Raw genomic sequence first — 13,662 nt, 5'->3', positions numbered from 1 at the left:
AAATGTTCCTATTACCACTCAGAGCATGGTGAAAAGCTTTAAGTGAAAAATCAGAGAGTAAGCAGTGAGAAAGAGACTCTAAGTGTGTTAGCAGTCTTCAGGGAAACCAAGAGAGGGACAGGAAGTCAAAAACGAGAAAGTGAGGGACAAAAAGGGCCACGGCAGCCACTGGCAGAGGTCAGATCCTGGACTATCCACCCAGCCCCCACAGTGGCCAGTGCCACCACTTGGCTTCAAAATACTTTGCAAACATCACTAATTATCAGGGAAATGCTATCAAATCAAAACATGAGATACCATCAGACACTGGCAGGATGGCAATTATTGAAAAGATAAGAGATAACAAGTGTTGGTGAGGAAGTGGAGAAAAGGAAACCGTGTGCACTACTAGGGGGAATATAAATTGGCAGAGCTACTGTATCAGTCTGGCGGTTCCTCAAGAAGCTGAAAACAGAACCACCACATGATCCAGCAGCTCCACTTCTGGGTATGTATTCAAAGGAAACAAAACCACTATCTCAAAGAGATATCTGCACTTCCCTGTTCACTGCAGCATTATTCACCACAGCCGAGATATGGAAACAACCTAAAATGTCCTTTGAAAGATGAATGGATAAAGAAAATGTGAAGAATGTGAAAGAAATAAAGTGAGTAGAGAAGAAGCAGACCGGAGAAGGGCTTCCTGTGGGACAGGCCGTCAGACAGAAACATCCTAAGGCAGCAGGGGACCTGAGTGCTCAGCGGCGGGCACAGCACTGCTCAGAGAGGGGAGAAAAAGATGGGGGGTTAGGAAGAGATGAGGGGAGGGAAGAGCATGAGATGCCTACGGCAGAAGTCGCTCCTCATTCTCTCTCCTCAGCTACATGCCCCACAACTGAAAACTGCGGCTCTAGGCAACAAAAGCACAAATAAACAAGTGGGATGGCCTCAAACCAAGAAGCTGCACAGCAAAGGAAACCATCAATAAACTGAAAAGGCAACCCACAGAATGGGAGAAAAATATCTGCAAGCCATAATCCCTGATCAGGGGTTGATACCCAAAATATATCAAGAACTTATACAATTGATAGCAAAAAAGCAAATAATACAATTCAAAAATGGGCATAAAAAAACAAAAACAAAAAAACTAAGGCTCTAATTTGGCATCTGTGGTTTACTTTACCCTTTTGGGAAAACGTCTCGGAGAGAAGGGCAGAGGGAGGGGGAGAGCAGGTGTAAAGGAAGCTCAGAACATCCCAGTCACGTCACCTACAGAGGTGCAGATTCTCACATAACTACCACCTTTACAGCATCTCTTTTGGGGCAGGCTGATGATGGATCCCACGGGTTCAGAGGTGAGCACAGCAAAGCCTCTACCTTACGGAGGACAGAACCACCAGGAACCAAAGGGAGAGCCCAGTGTGGCTCCTGAAGGTAAAAGAACACTGTGTTCTGACCATATCCTCCAAGAGATGTGAAAGAAGGAGGCAGGGAAGGTGTGAAAAAGAACAGGCCCGATGGGCAGCTGTTAGAGCTGCACGTCCACCTAGTAAGTACTGGCTCCAGTTTTTATTTTCAATTTTGCAGATGTCTCATTCAGAAAATTTTCTTACAATGCGATGTCAGTGGTTACGCAGTGAAAGCATCCAGTTTGACCAGACCCTCTGTTCTACTTAGGGCAGAGAAAGAAAAGCAGGTGCTATGGACGGAATGTGTCCCTCCCTCACCACCCGCCCACCCCCAACCCACCCCAAATTCATACGTTGAAGCCTAATCCCCAGTGTGATGGTATCTGGAGGTAGAGCCTTTGGGTATGAGGGTGGAACCCTTGCGAATGGGATTAGTGCCTTTATAAAAGAGACCCCGTAGAACTTGTTCTCTACAATCCACCATGTGGAGACACAGAGAGAAGCTGGCAATTAGCAACACAGACAGAGTCTCACCAGAACCCAACCATGCTAGCACCCTGATCTTGGACTTCTCAGCATCTAGATCCTTCTCCCAGCTCTGAGAAATAAACGTTTCTTGTTCAAGCCACCCAGTCTATGATAATTTGTTACTGTGTCCCAAATGGACTAAGTTAGCAGGCCACCAGAACTTACCCTAATGCTATTGCAGCAAGTAAAACGTGTGTGTGTGTGTGTGTGTGTGTGTGTGTGTGTGTGTCTACAGGAGCATGTGTGTTTCCAAATAATCGAATACCCATTTAATTCTCAGTTCCCCAGTTACTACTTACTGATATATGAACCTTGAGGAGATGGGCATAGTTTAAATTGTCTCAGTGTAAGCTCTGCTTGGGGATTACCTATGGATCTGATTTGTCCTGGAGCAGGTAGATAAAAGTGCCAACAGGTAGGAAGACAGACTGATCCAGCAGCAAGAGAACAGTGTTGTCAGCACAGCACAGTTTTTTACAACAAAAATAAAAACTAAGAATCAGCGGTGCAAAGATGTTTCTGTGTATGGTTAACTGGATTGTTTCAAAAAGATTTAACGCAGTTGACTCAAATGTATATATTTAAATTTAAAAACATAGACAAATGGTGAAGAAAAAAGACGAATAGGAAAAATAAAATTGGAGGGTGGAGGGCAGTAGACAAAGCAGGTAAAATGTCTGTAATTTGTTACAGGTGGGCCAGGAATTGAACTGTGAGCTCTCCAGTGGCCGCTGTGAGGAAGGGAACCCAATTTCTCACTGAACAGCAATGCCCCCAAGACCAAATCACCGTAGCGGCCCAGGGACGGGCCGTGGGAGGAATGTCCACGAGGCTCACCCAGAGGACTGGGGTAGTGCTGAGAGCCACTTCGGTAATAAGCAGCTTTGCCTAAGGCTGTTTCTCAAAACTGTCTTCAGTGAAAATGATGGTAGAACAGTGCAATGGCGCTTAGAAAAAGTAGTTTTACAAAGTCAGTGGGAAAAGCTCCAAATGGAAACAAAAGAGATGGATGTTGGGAAGAGACAGGAAACCAACCGAAGGGAGGCAAAACCCCAAGCCCAGAGGAATCAGACTAGGAATCAACCTCAGAGCTTAGAGGCCCTGCCTCTACCTGGGGCCAGAGGTTTTTGTTTGTTTGTTTTCTTAAAAGCCAAGGTCAACCTGCAAGGAATGCTGAGGACTTATTTTCAAATATATTGGCTTTAAGAAGTTACATGACCTTCTTGAATACTTTTCCAGGCCTTTGGTGGTATCTTTCTACTACAAATCCGCATAAACATTAATGCTTCTGTGACCGTCTCAAATATGGGGAAAAAATATGGGGGGTGGGATGAGGAAGGTTTCAGAGAGGTATCAAACAGAAAAAGGTTAGCAAGGAAATTAATGTGCAAAACTAGCTATTTAATGTTGAGGCTACGATATTCAGTCACCGGGTTTTCCATTAGTTATGAAGCAAGAGTGTACCACCCAGGCCACAGATGGGAGGAAGAAATGACAGTTTTCACTTCTGCAGTTCCTAATTTAAAACTGACGCCTACCCCACGGGATGGCAGGTGTATAACTGATCCTACGCGGTATTTTAGAAATCAATGTTCTCTCCAAGTCTAATTTATTTGGGCAAAAACATGATTCTATTTCTATCTTCTCGGTCACTTTTTAAAGAATTTCAAGGAACACTTTTTAGCATCTACTCAAAAGCAGAGCTAGCAGAGAATTTGGTTATTTGATTATCCTTTCAAATGAAGGAAGCACTGCACACAGCAGATTGTTTCAGCCACAGAAGAGGTACTTATTAGCTGGGTGATTTTTCCTAAACTATCTGTAGTGAAATAATCAACCATGTTAGTAGCATTTGAGGATAATTAGATCCTGGAGTTAATATTCTCTGACAATCATTAGGGAAAGTGAACAGCTCTCTAAGAGCTATGGAGCTAACATTTAAGGTTGCTTGTAATTTCAAAACAGCAAAGAATTTATTAAACAACATATTTTTTCCATACCCAGAAGACTCAAAACCATTTTAGGAGAGAACATAATCAAATCAGAGGAAAAGACCACTGAATCTCAGACCTGGCTCTGCCTTTCATACTCAGGACTCCAAGGGGGAAGACTCAGGCACCAACATACTTACTCAGTAAAACCTCACCCTGCCTTCGGGTGGTCTTTGAGGCACAGAAACCAGTTCTGACTGCTGAGCCAGAGAGCGCTATCTAACCCAGACATAAAATCTATCTTTCCTAGATTTTCCTAAAATCTATCTTTCCTAGGCTGCTCTGGCCACAGAATTGCTTCTAGGCTGATTTCATTGGGACAAGCACACACAGGTTAGAAAACAGCAGGAGTCCAGGTGCTCAGGGTCAACAGAAATGACAATTATGGTTAGAATACTGGGGAAAGCCACCCGCAACCACATCTCACTTAAACGTGCTGGCCAGACCCGATGGCAGAGTTCACAGAGCAGAAGTCTCTGAGTGACTCCACTGGACTGGCACCAGGCAGTGGGAGAAGAGAGGCCACTTCAGGTGAAGGCAGCAATTAAAAAGGGTTTACAGCCTACCTGATGAGAGACTCTAGGATGGCGGGGGTGGGGCCTTTCTGGAACTCCAGTTCTTTGTAGTGTAGCGCTTTGGCATATGCTCGGCACTTGGCAGCCCTCTCACCCAGCAGAACAATGCCATTGTCATCTCTCAGTGGCAGCGGGCCCTAGAGGAAAGTGGAAGTCACGGCACAGGAAAGTGGCGGACGGGGCCCAGGCAAGACTGGGCTGTGCGGGAGCTTCTCCCCTCCCACCAGCTGGTGCCCTGTCAGGCTCCAGCTGGACAAGGGGGCCAAGTCTCACCTTGTCACTGTGTTCCATGAATTCAGCCAAGTTTAAGAGAGTCTGTGTGACTTCAGCGATGTCCTGTGAGGTGAGGGCCAACTCGATGCTTCTGATGAGCTCATCCTGCTGGTCTTCATTCAGCTCCGACCAGCAGGACACGAACGCAGCGTTGAAGAGATCCCTGAAGGCAGAGAGGAGTGGAGACAAGCGTTGGAGATGACTCTGCTGCCTCTGCCTGGTGCCATGGAGTGGCACCTATCAGCCTATTCCTGGCATCATTGCTTATGGCTATCCAGGCTGGCGCTGTCCAACAGAACTTGCTGGAATGGTCTGTATCTTCCCTGTCCATATGGTAGCCATTGGTCACTGAGCACTTGAACTGTGATAAGTGTAACTGAGGAACTGAATTTTAAGTTTTAGTTAATTTTAATTAAATTAAAATAACCACACATGGCTAGTGACTACTGTATTTTAGAGCGCAGGTACAGGGACCTGTGGGTGGGGGGGTAGAAGGGGAAAAAAGAACAGAGAAAAAAACTTGTGTCCACATTTTTCACATCATTTTTCTTCATTGGAGCGGGTGAACAGAAAGGGGGCTTCTAACATAGAAGCTGACATAACAGATTCAGAAAATAATCTTCAAATGATGCTTCTCAGGCCATGTCCAAAGTCCTAAGATCAGAAGTGCCAGAGGCAGCATCTGCTATTGTTTTTCAAAACATAACCAGAACCCTTGGCTGGATGGTCATAAACATAAGAAACTAGCAGCATTAGAAAACAGAATCCAAATCCGTAAGTCGTAAAAGATCCTCTAAGCCAAACCTGCAACAGCTGCGGCCTTAGGAAGACCTGGTAGGGCTGCGGCAACTACCTAGAATCACTGCCGCGTCGCCCGGCCGGACATATTTGCTACCTGTGACATCTGAACTCTCCTCCCCTCTCTCTTCTGGTGAATGTGTGGAGAGGAGGGTTGGAAACTACAGGATATGCCTATATAATGTATGAGTTTAAGCATTTGATGCCTATACATCTACTTTTCATTACCTATTTAAAAAGGTTGTCAGATTGACGTATATATAATTTTGGAACCTGATGGGAAAAACAGAATTTGAAATTCAAAGGGTAACATGAAGGCCCAAAGAAGTCCTGTGTAAATTAAGAAATAAGGTTTCTGATCTAGGTCCAAGACCATGCTGGGTCCCAAATGAACATATTTGGCACTAAAGGGATAGACACATGTGTGTATATTTATCACAAGCCTCTTTTGGATGACAGTGTGCTCAGAAGTGACTCAGAGCAGGAGAGAGGTATGCTACATCAGCTGAGCACATGGAATTTGAATACTATGGAAACAGAGAAGTTCTTAGAACTATTTTTAAAGCATTAAAAAATATTTGAAAGAAATTAGATGAACCAAATCACGGCATCCCAGCAACAGTCTCAGGGACCATCGCTGTTCTTGCTAAATACACTTGAAATAGCAAACCAGCTGTGCTGATAAAAGTGAAATGGAGTGGAATACCTCACTTTTTTTGCTTCTTGTTAGTGAGAAGAATCGTTAATTACCATTTATGCCTCATTTTAAATAAGAATTGTCCACTGCAGAAAAATTTAGAAAATAGGGAAAAGAATAAAGAAAATAATTGCTCCTTAAACACTCCTACTTAGAGATAATCACTGCTGTGTTATGTTCTAACCTTTCTCCTGTGAACATATATTTTTAATAGCTGAAATCACATTTACACCATTTTGTATTCCATTTAATTCACTTACCTTATGCTATAAATCTTTTACACGCATTAAAACTTTTTCTAAACCAAATGTTTAATGGCTATTTAAGATTCCCTGTTTAAGGTTTACATTATTTTTTTATGGCAAATTCTATTTTCCAAGGATGGCTGCAGCACTATCTCCTGCTCCACATGCTCTTCCAGAATCTTTCTACTCCCGTATAAAAAGGTGGCATCCACATCTCCTCCCCTCGAACTGGAGTGGGCCTCTGTGACTGGCTTCAACAACAGAGTCGGGCAGAAGTGATGCGATGTGACCTCCAAGGCTGGGTCATACAAACACCATGAACTTCTGCCTCATTCCCCTGGGGACACTCGCTCTTGAACCTAGCCAGTATCCTGTGATGAAGCCTGAGCAACCCACAGAGCAATCCATGTGGAGAGGAACCAAGGCCCCTGGCCAGGGCTGAATTTCCAGTCGATAGTCAACCTCCCTTGCTGAGAGGATGAATGAGCCATCTTGAAAGTGGATCCTGCAGCCCCAGGACAAATACTCCTGCTGACACCATGTGGAGCAGAGACAAGCTGTTCCTACAAGTCCTACCCAAACTGCAGATCCACAAGCAAAACAAATAATTTTAGACTGCTGTTGTTTTAGACCACTAAGTCTTGGGGTATTTGCAATTGTAGCAATAAATAATCAGAATATCATTATTATTGGGAACAGGTTATATTAAACTATTACATAGTTGTTTTCAGAGTTATAAATGACTCTGTAATTAAAAATTTGGACCTAAATCTACTAAGGAAAGGTCTACTAGCAAGGTTAAGATGGATGCTTTTCCTGTAATAAGAACTTGTTAAATTTGGCCTTTTATCTTTGCCCCCAGAGGTTAGCAAAATTAAAAATACCCTTTTACTGCTAACAAAATCTAATTCTTTTTTTAAATTTATTTTTTAATTGAAGTATAGTCCATTTACAACATTGTGTTAGTTTCTGGTGTACAGCACAGTGATTCAGTTATACATATATATATATTCCTTTTCATATTCTTTTTCAGTATAGGTTATTACAAGATACTGAATATAGTTCCCTGTGGCATACAGTATGATCTTATTGTTTATCTTTCTTACATATAGTAGTTAGTACATGCAAATGCCAAACTCCAGATTTATCCCTCCCTACCTCTTTGCCCCCACCCCCATAACCATAAGTGTGTTTTCTACATCTGTGAGTCTATCTCTGTTTTGTAAATAAGTTCATTTGTGTCCTTTTTTTTTAGATTCCATATATAAGTGATATCATATGGTATTTTTCTTTCTCTTTCTGGCTTACTTCACTTATGATAATCTCTAGGTCTATCCATGTTGCTGCAAATGGCACTATTTCATCCTTTTTTATGGCTGAGTAGTATTCCATTGTATAAATACACCACAACTTCTTTATCCAGTCATCTGTTGATGGACATTTAAGTTGCTTCCATGTCTTGGCTATTGTATATAGTGCTGCTATGAACACTGGGGTGCATGTTATCTTTTCAAGTTAAGAGTTTTTTCTGGATGTGTCCAGGAATGGGATTGTTGGATCATATGGTAAGTCTATTTTTAGTTTAAAAACTAATTCTATGTATCATTTTTTATGTGCTGATCCCCTGATCTCAGTCTGAGGCTCAGAAGAAGGGAGCCCTGACACAGCGTACCTGGCCATGGGGTTGTAGGCCTGAGCTAAGGCCCAGCACGAGCGCAGGGAGGGTGACGAGGAGTCCTTCAGCAGCTCCAGGCTCAGCCGCCTCAGCCACTCCAACCAGTCGTCCTTGGAGACCCTTCTGGCAGCTCCCCAGGCCTGTAATGCCACAGGTGACAATGGAAAACCATCAGTTCTAAGGGGCAGTTGTAAAGAGCCCTCACCTAATGATTCTTCTTCTTCTTTGATTTATAACATTATATCTCTCATGATAAAATTCCCCGAGTACAAATACAAAAGTAATATTTAATTAAAGCCATAAAGCAAAAACAGCAACCTCTGGACTATTCCACAATACAGTGAAAGCTTGTTTTACACCTCATTTGTGCTGGACTCTATCTGCAAAGCAGAGAGCTCTACAGACCCAGAATGGATGGGGACTGACACACTCAGAATGCATCCCACAATGCCGAATGGCCCCCAGCAGCGTGTGAAGGGCCCTGGACACTCTGCACTGGGGCACTGGCGTATCTTACAGCAGTCCCAGAGGGAGAGTGGAAAGGCTCAGGTTCACACCATCATTAACCGTTTGACAATGAGGTGGGTAGTGAGCCCAGAGCACCAGACACTATTGTGAAATGAGACAGAAAGAGTTGAACAGATTGAATTCTTACTTTTTAGTTTATCCCCTCCAACGTTCCTTAAAACTCTGAGTTCTCCAAGCATCAGGAGTTACTAGCAGGGGCAGCTTAGGGAGGTGGATGGAAGACCCAGGCTCTGGAGATGCACAGGGCAGTGCAGTGGAACAGCCACACCCTGTGGGGCTCAGAGGCTTGAGTTCAAATCCCAGTTATGTAACCTTCTGGGTGTCTGATCTTGGGAAAGTTATTTAACTTCTCTGTGCCTCAGTTTCCTCATTTGTAAAATGTGGATAACAGTTAATCCTCAAAACACCCTATGAGATGGGAACTAAGTTAATATGTGTAACAGATTTATAACAATGCTTGGCACAAAGTTAGCACTCTATGCGTGAGTGCCTATTACTCTGAAGTCAGAGACGCCTGGTTGGAACCCCGGCTCTGCCGCAGCTGTGATAGCACTCTGGGCAAATTACTTGTAGGCTGCATCTGATTCTCAGTCCTCCTCGTCTAAGGATAATGCACCTGAAGGGCCTTGCTGGAACAGATGAGCAAAAATGGTTGCTATTATTATCAAAATGACATCTCTTTGAATTGGCCCAGCCCTAACTACTAAATCTTTAACCTTTAAAATATATTCTTGGATGATTTTTCCAGCAGAACAGGTATGTCGATCCTCCCTAAACTAGGGAACTTACATAAGTTAGAGCAGAAGTTCTCATGTGAAGTGGTCCAGGGAGTGAAAGAGACCCCATGGGCTACACCACTTCGCCATCAACGACTCAACCCATCACCTCCCTGGGATAAAATGGAGATCTGCTGTAGCTTTTAGTGAGTTACCAGTGAGTGACATTACATAAACGATTATTTTACGTCAAAAACTGAAGTAGAGATAGTACAAGATACAAGAGACAAATTAAAAGTTTATGTGAAGGATTCTCACTGACCCTACAATGAGCACTCCTGAACTAGAAAGAAGAGTGACACTAGATACCAAAGACTTGCCTTTTAGACCTTGTTCTGTTGAAAGAAATGGAAACATCAAGTCCTTTTTGATCCACAGATTTCTGGTTTCCTCCCTACACAGCAGGTCCCTGGACAGCGACACTATATTATAAGGATTTGAAAGTTGGACATAAACAAGGAAGTACTACTAATGTCTTCTACCCTCTAAGGCCATGAGGCCAAGCCTGCGTAAGGTGAAGGCATTCAGCACAGTGGATAAGAGACTCTGGAGTCACACTACCCAGGTCATATCCTGGCTCCACCATCTACAAATTGACATTGGGAAAATTACTTAACCTTTCAGTTTCTCAATGTCCACATTCATAAAATAGGGATGGTAATGACAGCACCTAACTTGTGGGGTTACTGGGAAGATTAAATGAGTCAATACATGTGAAGTTCTCACAACAGTGCCTGACACGTGGGAAGAACTCAACAAATGGTGGTGGTTGTTACTGCTGTCACTGTCATCGTTACAATGTGATAAATGGTAGCAAATAGGTCTTCAAAAAAGTTCAGCGTAACCAATAAGTATACAATCTATCAAGCAGGCTATGTCCCTCACATGGGTCTTTCCCTACTGCTCTGTAATTTAAAACATAAGCAACTCCCAATTCTCTGGGTCTCACAGCTACTGTTTAAATGCCAGCCAGTTTCCTCTTGCCACCCGCCCACTGCTGACTGCCTCATCTGGTGACACGGGTGCATGCTGATGGAATGCCAGCTTCTTCATTTAGGAGGTCCACCCAAATAGATGATCACAAGACAGTGACGCTGCTGAGACTCCTGGAAGGCATCCTAGACGTGCACATAGATGGGCTTCATGTTTTCTGTACCATGAGCATCCTCTATTAGCACAGCTGATAGAAAGGTGATCAAGGTGGCCAAAAACTATTCTGAAAGCTGTTTAGAATTGACAAATACAGCAATCCCTAATTAGCATCTTATGAATATGTGGAAGCACAATTTACTTTCCAATGAAATGGATCCGAGAGTCAGCTGTGGAGAACTTTGCTTAGGGTTTTTCAACTTGACCTGATCTCTCAGGTGAGACAGACTGGGATTCTTTTTTTCTGTTTGGCAAAAGTTATGTTTATTTTTCCAAGTCCTGGGTAGAAAGCAAAACTTCCTGGAAGCAAACTAGACCACTGGAGAATTTCCTAAAATAGAGAGAACAAAGACCTAAAGCAGGGCGGACAGCTGCCTGGTTGGAAGGACATTCTGAACCTAGGCAGGCCGAAAACATCTGGGAGGAAGCATGCATCTGGCCTTCTTGTCCAGCCCCTCCCTCAAGTGTGAGGTGTCAGCACGGTGGCCTCAACAACTGCCTGGGAACGCCCGGTCATTGATGGCCTTTTTCCACCAAAAGCCTTGGACTAGCAGTTACAGAACACAGAGCGAGAGCAGTGTCACTCCTGACCCAGGGCTATTTTACTTCCATCTTAAATCATCAAACGTCCCTCAGTAGTGGTCCCTTTACAGCCGTCTGTGCGGGGAAAGACTGGCATCAGGAGTAAACGCCAGTGTTCCAAAGCCGTGTGTGAGCACACACACATGCTCAGAGGTCGGGCCAAAGGAAGAGAGCAAGTCAGCTGGGACCCAGCCCTGCCCAGTTCTTTTACCTCTATCTGCTGTTACAAGTGCAGCTGCCTTGGGTCAGCTGCTAATAAAGGAGAACAGCACTGCACTGAGGTCCAAACTCGGAGCTGCTCACTGTCACCAGAAGTACTAACGACTGACGACAAAATGGGGAAAATTAGCAACCTGCTGTATTTAAAAGTCAGTGAAGTAGATGATTATTCTGCTTGTATCTATTAGAGATGCTTTGAAACTGCCTGTTTTTAAGTGGATGGCTGGTGACACACATAGAGAGAAGCTGGTTATATCCTAGGCATTGGTCAGCTTGGAGAATTCAGTACTTATCTGCAAAGACCTAAAACCTCGCTACTCAAAGTGTGGTCCATGGACCACTGGCATCGGCATTACCTGGGATCTGGTTGGAAATGCAAACTACCAAGGCCTGAATCTGGACCGCTTGAATTAGAACAAGCATTTTAGCAACACGCTCCCAAGCATTTGGTAAGTCCAGTGAGTCTGAGAAGTTTGAGAAGCAGGGCTTTAAAAGCCTGCATCAGTCTCAGTGCTAACTAGGAACAGTGTTCCGTTCACGTTAAAAATGAGAATGCTATTTGTAATAAAGCGTTCCACTGTCAAAGCAAAAAGGGAACACAAAAGGACACTTTGTTCTTTATTTTCCTTCTACTAAAAAAAATTGTACAATTCAGAAACCTGGAGAAAGACAAAATGACCTAAGTTCATGCTATCTAGATTTTCAGAAAAATGCTTGGGCTGGTTTTTGGTTGTCTTAAGCAGAGCAAAGAGCAGGGCTATCCTTTCCAAGCTGCCCCTGCCCCGGAAATGATGGACCTACCTTTTGGAGGTTGATGGTGCTGACATGCAATTTCTTCATGGGTCCCGTTTCTACTGGGCCACTAGCCAATGCATCCCCTTGGCCACTCCTCAGCATTCGATGCTGGTAAATCAAAGGGTCCTCTTCTTCATCAGCAAGGGTGTATCCCTGCAACCAGAGATTCACAGAACAACATGCAACTTCAGCAGATGCTCCAAGTTTAGAAAACATCCTTAAGCCTTGGTGGAGGGGTCACATCTTCTGGAAGAGCCAGGATTAGGTAAGGTTCCATGTGTGGACAAAATGAATCACGTGGGTAGGGGGCTGTATTCCCCACTGTACACCAGTCCGTGCTGGCCACTCCTGGTCACTGACAAACACTGACTTAGTAGTATGAGCACGCAACTGGCAACTGTGAGACAACTGTGAGCCATGAATGTGATGGAAGAGCTGGGGCGGCAAAGAGCAACTGCCTGTTTCAGTACATGGCCTGAGAGCCAAGGATGGTTTTTACATTTCTAAATGATTGAAAAAAAAAAAATCAAAAGATTTATATTCTGAAACATGTGAAAGTTATTAGAGAATCATGTTTTGGTGTTCATAAACAAAGCTTCACTGGAATGCAGTCAGGCTCATTTGTTCATGTGTGCACACGACTGCCTACAGGCTGCAGCAGCAGAGCTGAGTGGTTTCATCAGAGACTACCCAGCCTGCAATGCTGAAAAAACTCATTATCTTTACAGAAAAAGTTTGCCAATTCCTAGCTCAAAGCTAAAAAGCTAGATGTACTCCCACAGCTAAGATTACAAGAATACCAATTAAGAAAGACAATGGGGGACTTAGGAAAAAAGCTCCGTTCACCTTGACAATTCTGCAGATGAGGACATCATAGCGCTGATGGTTGATTCGGTGTCGCACCAGAACTTTATTCACCATTGGAATGAAAATTTGGTACTGGAACAAGAAAGGAAGCAGAACAGAAACCATGACTTTGGAGAGTGGAAAACAGAGAAAAGAATATCACCGCTCCCAGATTACAGCTATCACTTCTGGGTTCTGGACCAGTGATGCGGTGTTCAGAAGAAGCACTTTTTAGCCCCCTGGGCTCTGATCCTAGTCCCCATCACCTTCCATCTGGGTTCCTGCAACAGCCTTTCAATGGTCTCTCTGCTTCCGCTCTTGGCCCAGTCTATTCTTCCACACAGCACGGAGAGTAATCACTTAAAAATTAAGTGATGGGTCAGATTACAGTATTTCTATGCTCAAAATCTCTAAAGACTTCAGGTTTTGCTCAGAGTAAGAGCCAAAGTACTTACAACGGCCTACAACAGTGATGTGCACATTTTAGTGGGCATCAGAATCACCTGGAAGGCACACAAAACCAGAGGCTGCCGGGCTCCACAGCCAGAGCTGCTGGCTCGGTAGGTCTGTGGTGAGGCATGAGAATCTGCCTGGGTT

General features: G+C 43.9%; 1 protein-coding gene across 2 annotated transcripts in view; it reads right to left on the bottom strand.

Moving 5' to 3' along the window:
- Nucleotides 1–13,662, bottom strand: part of MTOR (mechanistic target of rapamycin kinase) — a 115,312-nt gene that overhangs the window by 64,051 nt on the left and 37,599 nt on the right. For both annotated transcript variants that reach the window (XM_074377433.1, XM_074377434.1), the window contains exons 24-28: nt 13,066–13,158; nt 12,226–12,372; nt 8,168–8,310; nt 4,756–4,918; nt 4,474–4,619 (exon numbers count right to left, since the gene is read on the bottom strand). In XM_074377433.1, coding sequence (XP_074233534.1) covers nt 4,474–4,619; nt 4,756–4,918; nt 8,168–8,310; nt 12,226–12,372; nt 13,066–13,158 — 692 coding nt within the window. The remainder of the gene's footprint in view (nt 1–4,473; nt 4,620–4,755; nt 4,919–8,167; nt 8,311–12,225; nt 12,373–13,065; nt 13,159–13,662) is intronic.

Source organism: Camelus bactrianus, chromosome 13 (assembly GCF_048773025.1).
Source record: "Camelus bactrianus isolate YW-2024 breed Bactrian camel chromosome 13, ASM4877302v1, whole genome shotgun sequence".
In the NCBI taxonomy this organism is placed as follows: Eukaryota; Metazoa; Chordata; class Mammalia; order Artiodactyla; family Camelidae; genus Camelus; species Camelus bactrianus.
The sequence above is the reverse complement of the archived record's forward strand: the minus strand, read 5'-3'. Positions and strand labels throughout refer to the sequence as shown.